Source organism: Camarhynchus parvulus, chromosome 2, assembly GCF_901933205.1.
Source record: "Camarhynchus parvulus chromosome 2, STF_HiC, whole genome shotgun sequence".
Classification (NCBI taxonomy): Eukaryota; Metazoa; Chordata; class Aves; order Passeriformes; family Thraupidae; genus Camarhynchus; species Camarhynchus parvulus.
The window spans coordinates 112,356,491-112,363,746 of NC_044572.1; the positions used below are offsets into that span (position 1 = coordinate 112,356,491).

General features: G+C 36.1%; 1 protein-coding gene across 2 annotated transcripts in view; it reads left to right on the forward strand.

Annotated features, from left to right (window-relative positions):
• Positions 1 to 1,890, forward strand: part of RGS20 (regulator of G protein signaling 20) — a 34,497-nt gene extending 32,607 nt beyond the window's left edge. The window contains exon 6 of one of the 2 annotated variants that reach the window (XM_030968709.1): positions 974 to 1,423. In XM_030968709.1, the coding sequence (XP_030824569.1) occupies positions 974 to 1,162 (189 nt within the window). In that variant the 3' untranslated portion in view covers positions 1,163 to 1,423. Of the gene's footprint in view, positions 1 to 973 lie in introns of both variants that reach the window. The other variant, XM_030968700.1, reaches the window with a different exon arrangement.
• Positions 1,891 to 7,256: the final 5,366 nt, after the last annotated feature.

Here is a 7,256-nt window from a genome sequence, read left to right on the forward strand (position 1 = left end):
GAGGCACAAATATATGGCTGATCACATTATCCTTGCCCAACTCAAATTTTATTTGTTGGACAAATCAGTTCCTTTTCTTGTTACACTCGGAAGAGGGTGTATACGTTTCTCCAAAAGCACAGTAACCACAAATAAAGTGTCATTTTCAAAGACAAATTTCTCATAGAGCAGCTGACAAAATATGGCATAGAACAAACACAATGACTTCCCCAAAATTTTCAAAACTATTTTGCTGTTAGCAAATATGTCAAGTTTCAAAGACACCTCAGTACAGTTTGAATATAATCCTGCCAAGCAGGCTAGAATTTTAAACCTTTCAACATCCTTGCAAAATTGCAATTTAATTTTCTTTTTGTGCCAGCTGTTCTTATATACTTATAAAAATGCTGTTTAAATCTACCCAGTCTGTTCCTGCAATACTAGTAACTCTCTACAGACACATAGGACCTGCAGGAAAAAAAAATTACATTACTGTATGTTGTATGGAATCATTATATAGCCCTACCTGTGGTTCACATCAACTCACTCTGCTTTTTAACAGCAATTTGATTAAGAAACAGCTTCCCAGGTTACATTGTCCACCTGCGTCATACTCTTACTCCAAACTCAGTCTCTTTACAACAGCACCAACTCTCCAGGAAATGAACTGTCACAAAAAATTACAAATGCTCTCTACTACAGAGCAGGAAGTTGGTCTGGAAATAACCCATCGGTCTCAGTAATAATGGGATTGCAGACAGCCCTGTTCCAATAAGGTACCTCAGTGAGGACATTACCCATACTCAAGATATTACTCCACTCAAATTTTAACAGAATAATTTTTTGCATGTTTATTTAGCAATTTTTACAGTCTTGTAGGACACCAGCTGAAATGCTTAAAAAAGATGTTTTTTTCAACCAGTGAAAGAAAAATAAGACCCCACCTGTACTATTCACCACTATTATTTACATGACTTTCTATTTTAACACACAGGTCAGTCTGGACTCCAGAGTAAGAGAAGTTATTAACCGAAATATGCTGGAACCCTCACAACACACCTTTGATGATGCACAGCTTCAAATTTATACCTTAATGCACAGAGACTCTTACCCACGGTTTATGAACTCTGCTATTTATAAGGACTTGCTTCAGTCCTTGTCTGAAAAATCCATTGAAGCATAGAATTTTTTCTTAAATGTATTTATTTTAAAACAGACGGGACTCTGGGCTACAGAAATCCACAGGGAATTTAGAATTAATCAGATATTTACCTGAAAATAACTCAGGCAAGTTTTACTACAGACTGAATAATTTAAATCCGCACAAAGCTCTGACACAATCAACTAAGTACAGTTTCCTATTAAATTCAGTATTACTTTGCAAAAAGAAACGAAGAGAATTAAGAAGAAACTTTGTTCAAAAAATGCAGTATTTTTTCAAACACAGCAGACAATTCAGACACAAAGCTATTACACTTATGTCTGAGGTACAAATACCAACTGAGCATGAAACTAAAACTGATTTTTAACTGGAATGTTAGAATTTTCTTGAAAATCAAACCAGTTGCCCTATCCACACTGTGACCAAAGTAAAAATATTACTTCCAATAGTGCGTTACTCTAGACACTGCCATCACACCTGGCATAGGTACACTCCACTTCTTTGGGTATATTTAATGCATACATGGTGCACTAATGGAAATTGGCATGGCAATCTCAAGTTTATCAAAGTTACTGGTTGAAATGCTGCTTATAAAAAAAAAAACTTTTGCTGAAAAATTGTTATTTTAGTATTATAATATGCTGAAAGCATTAAGTTCCCTTTGTTGATGTTCATAAAGTTAAATTATTTATCTCAGAGGAAGACAAGTCTGGGCATTCAAATTCCAAAATAAAGCACAAGAATTCTCACATATTTTTCTCTTCCCTCAGTAGGTGTTTGTAAAACCCTTCACTATTTGTTCCCAAGATGAGAACAGTTTCAACCAGCTTAGGTTTGTAAATATGAAATTCTTCCATTCCCTGACAGATCTTGTAAGGTTTCTATTACAGATATACACACAATTTACACACTAAAAGCAGGAAGATGGAACTTGTGTTCTGATACAGCACCATTTCAGACTGTCCAACAGCACCAGCTCTATCCAGTTACAAACCATGTTCATTTACAATATGCCCAAAGCATTACACTTAATTCCTGGTCATATCTCAAAATCAGTAATCACAGGAAATACTAGGAAGAAAGGAAGTTAAATCCACATAAACTATCTGTACATCTGTTACTCTAATGTCTTCTTTCTTTTAAATCACATGATTCACTACAATTCCACTACATTAAACTCTGGAGTTTATAGTGGATTTCCACTGAATTGTATTTTTCCCTGTGTATTTATTTAAATGAGCCAAATGACATGTATAGGTTGGAAAAAGACATATGAGAAACAGAAAGACACAAAAAAATACCCCCAGAAAGGGGTACCAGACAGACAGAGTTCAGTGATGTGTACTGTAGCCTTTCCCAAAACCTACTGTTTGCCTAAATCCAGCACTATGGAAAACACAAAATGGGAACTTTCTCTAAAAAAACTGAAATGGGAAGAACAAAACAGAATTTAAGAGATCAATTTAATTGTTTCCTTAATGCACTTGGCAGGTAACATGTTGTGCCCTTACTGTATTTTGAAGCACATAATGATTTGATTTTTTCAGTACATAGCACCACAGGAGAAGAGCTGGTACATGGCAATTTATCAATGCCATGGGCTGGCTCAAGCCAGGCTGGATGGGCAACCTGGTCTAGTGGAAAGTGTTCCTGCCAGTGGGGATGGTACTAGATTAAGGTACCTTCCAACCCACATAATTTATGATTCTATGACCAGTTTTCATTATCTCCTTCCAACAACAAAACAGTATTCAACATGTCAGCACAAAAAAGTAAACCAAAAAATCTAGAGAGAGCAAAGGAAAATGCTTTTGCCTGCTGTAGCACAGTGCTGAGCGACTAAGTTAAGAGGAAACCCTTCCATGTGCCACTAAAGACACAGTTCAGTTAGTGTTTGCCACTGCTTACCCAATCAATGCTGCTTACCTCAGCTGAATTTCTATTTAATACACCCAAAGCACTACCAATGCAATTTCAGTTTATGAGAAATATTGTAATGTACGTAGTAACTTCAACAAAACAAACCAGGTATCTTCAAAAGGCAGCACTCATGGGGAGCTGGCAGTCAAACAGATGATACTGTATTTGTTTTAATCAGAGTGGGCAGGAGTGCTCTAAACCTTTAAGTTGACAAATAAAGTTTACCTAGGTCAAATTCAGCTTGTTGGAAAGATCATATGAACACATCAAAAAAAAAAAAACCAAAACTTCAAAGCATGTCACCTCACAAAATGGAGGATTTAATTTCTTTTAAGTTATCTCTCTTCCCTGCAAAGATACTTCATTAAAAGCTGGCAGACAGACTGAACATTCATAGTTCATATGAAACTATATATTCTACTGTTCTGCAAGGAAAAGGAAAAAAAAGATGCAATGAAGTTAGAGGGCAGAGAAAACTACATTGGTTTGGGCAGTTTTATGTTTAACACTAAATTTTTTTAAAAAGAAAGTAATACATTCTAAGCTTATTTTCCATGTGCTACAACTTCTAAGCAATGAACATTCTCTAGGCAATTTTTATTTTACTTCTGCATAACAATATGTTGACATTTGCAATGTGCATTCTTTCCTGAAATATCTTACCAAATCTTAATGCTGCGCTTTAGGCCTAAGCTTATACCCACCACCAGTAGCAGAATGCTGATCCCTAGACATCCTGAGAATATCTCCTAAAAACCCAAACAACCCACTCCCTTAAATATCTTGTTATTTTGAGGCTGGTTAATGCTGGATTGAATTGATGGCATGGAGGCAAGGAGGGGGGGAGGGGGAAGATGAAAACAAAAACCCACCCACACGGACAACAATTTTTTAATTACATTTCATTGCTATATACCTGCTCATGGTGCATAAAATTCTCAGAGCAAAAGAAAAGTGCACTGAAAAGGAAAAGTTTCCATAGACAAGCTGTTACATGAGTAGCAAGAGAAAATAATCATATTGACATAAGACATTATTTAATCATGTAAGAAATTATCACAAAATCAATTTATCCTAGGTTGAAAATGAACACGGTTGGTTTGCCTTGGCATTTATTGAACTGCAGGATATCATTAAGCTGTAACAACTTTCCAGTCCACTGGCATTCTTCCTTCAATGTCTGCACATCAAAAAGCAGTAACTCCCACAGAACATGCACACTGTTAAAGACTGCTCTTTTCACCAGCCTGCTAAGCACTATTAAAATTGCATGGGCTCCTTCAGCCAACATATTGTGCTTTACAGTGACCTTTAAATTCCAAAGTCATTAGCACAGTACAAATGGAGGAAAAAAAATATTCTGAAGGGCTCTACTACATAAAGTTTGATTAAAATTCATCACACAAGCATCATGTACTAAAGCAGTTTTGGATTACAAAGGATATCAGAAAAAAGATAAAGTGATGAGAAAGGCCATCATATCACAATGTTAAGTAATTTTTACACAACTTTGCTGTTAGCAGTTTTTAAGAACATGTGTCTTCTGCTATAAAAGGTGTGAGTATTGTTTCAATGACATTATGAAAAATTTTTTATACTAAGGTTGTAACTAAATCATCCCCAACTCTTTGAAAAGGTAAAAGAATTCAAGAGTAGTGATGATCTAGTGAAAGAGAAGCTAATATACAGCTGTAAAAAATCATGCTTAAAAGAAGTAAAACTCCTCAGGTTTGTTTATATGAATGACTAATATCTCAAGATCCATTTCCAGAGGCATGTGTTTGAAAGGTAATACAACCACATTTTACAGAATGAAGACTTCATGTTGATGAATTAAGTCCTGTCCAGGCTGGTAAGGGTTGTGAATTTCAACTTAAAATTAATTTATCTGACACAAGTGGAATCCTGAACTCCAGATAAAAACCAGGCCCTTCCTTGGATTCACAAAAGCCAAGATCACTGGGCAGATTATTTCCCTTCTGCTTAGTGACTGTCAAAAACCATCTTTAAACAAGACGGTTTAAAACTCATACTTTCTCCTGAACAAGGTAACAGAACATATGAGCAAATGTATTATATATGAGAAAATGTCTTCTAATGAATGATCTAGAAGCTGTGTTTTCTGAGCAGCTGGATCCTCTAGCCTTGCTTACAGAAGACAGGATCCTTAAAGAACACACACACACGTGCACACTTTAGAGGGATTGTGGCCTCCTCTTTCTCTCTATTAGAATTGTGTACAAGCTGCCTTACACTGTAGGACAACTCTGCTCCATCTGAGAGGATTCAAGTGTCCCTAAAGGTAATAACCAAACCTGCTATTCTTAGATGGAGAGACTGATCACCAGTTCTGCTGGCACGTTTCAGTGTATGAAATACCCCAGTGTACTGGGTCAGTCATGGCACAACTGCAGTGCAGTAGAGAAAGCCAGCCATGGAGAAATGAGACAGCCCCAGCCCCACCTTTGCATCCTCTTTGATACAGGAGGGCAATTTCAGACAGCTGTGAAAACTGCAGCAACTGTTGAACAGAGGTCCATCCAAAGATCAGTACTGGAAAGTCTTATTTTTGGATTTGGGTAACCAAAATAAAGCACGAATAGAACAGATGCATTTTTGAATCTAGCGGTTGCACTCCACCCTTCACGGGGCAAAAAAACCAGTTCTTTTTACCATGGGGCAGAAGAGAGAAGGATGAAGCCTGCTGCTCAGGTATCATCAGGTGAAATCACATTTTATTTCAACTCCTACCTGGATACACCTGCATCACAGAAAGTGCTACCACAGTTCTGTTTTTTTTAATATAGTCCAGGTATTATCTGGTGACTACAGAAACACAATTACTACATTTTCTCAAAAGATATTTCTTCTAAGTGCCACAATCAGACACAAAGATTAAAGGACACACAGTGTGAGGAAGGTTATGCAAACCAACCACTGCCTGCCCTGTATAGGTATGCTGTGAACAGCTGTGGAAATTTAGGTCTACTTGGCATCCAATTTGCTGCCATTTTTAACATAATTTTTTGGACTTGTTCTTTTAGAAAGGTCCCCAGACAAAGCACTCTAATTGAGTGTAAACATCTTTAATTGGTTTGCTGTCCTTAACAACTTGAAAAAAAAATTTTACATCTTTTAGCAACTCTTAGGAAGAAATCCTCCAATGGACCTACACACAGGCTAAAAATTAACCCATGCTGCTAGTAGAAAAAAAATGTTTTCTAATAGGCCTTAGCATAAGTTGAGTTAAAATGCTTATATATGAAAATCTATTCAAGAAACTTTAAATGCTAAGCAGTTTTCTGCCTAAAAAAATAGTCTGTAACAAAACTTCTTCTATTTTAATAATTTTTACCCTTCAGCAAAAAAGCCACACTTCCTTGCATAAGCTGACTGGAAAAGCTTGCTGTATCAAGTATTAACCAAACAGTTCTCAAAGTTCAGGTGTCATCATACTATTTCCAACTCATTTGTTACAGTTGCCACTATCACACAAAAAACATTAAACATAGAAAAACTTGGTTTTCCTTTACATTCAAGGAATTTATTTTCCAGGAGCTGTGCATACTCTTCCCATCCCCTCAGGAATAATTTATACAGTGCCAAAATAGACCTCCTCAGCCCCAAACTCTAATAAATTAAGTAATATAAAATTAGATTTAATGAATTTAATCTCTTCTAAAGATATTGTCATGTTTTTCCTTGAAAACACATTTGTAAATATTTCTAAACATGCACTGCTAAAAAGCAAACTCTAAAAATGCAGCATTTATATAATTTCTCATATGGGAAAGATCATAATTTTAATAATTTATTCCCACTTGCAGGTCTGTGACGGACACCAGATAGCCTACATCTCAAAAAAATCATTTCATTAACAAAATCAATGCCATTTAAATGAAGGGAGTATAGTATTACCTCCCCAGCCAGTTTAATGTAATGAATTGCTTAGCTGGTGTTATTAGGATAGCCTACAACACAATGCCTTTGCTTATTTACAAGGTCTAAGCCCAAGTTGGTTGTGAAGCACATTAAGCAAGACTTAACACTCAAATCAGATTTAACCACTATTTTAGGACATTCTTAGAAATAATGCCTGCTGATAGAAGGTAAAATACATGCTTTGGGCAATAAAATATATTGCATTGATCAAAGCTGGTTACATAAACAAGCTTAACCAACCACTGCAAAAGAG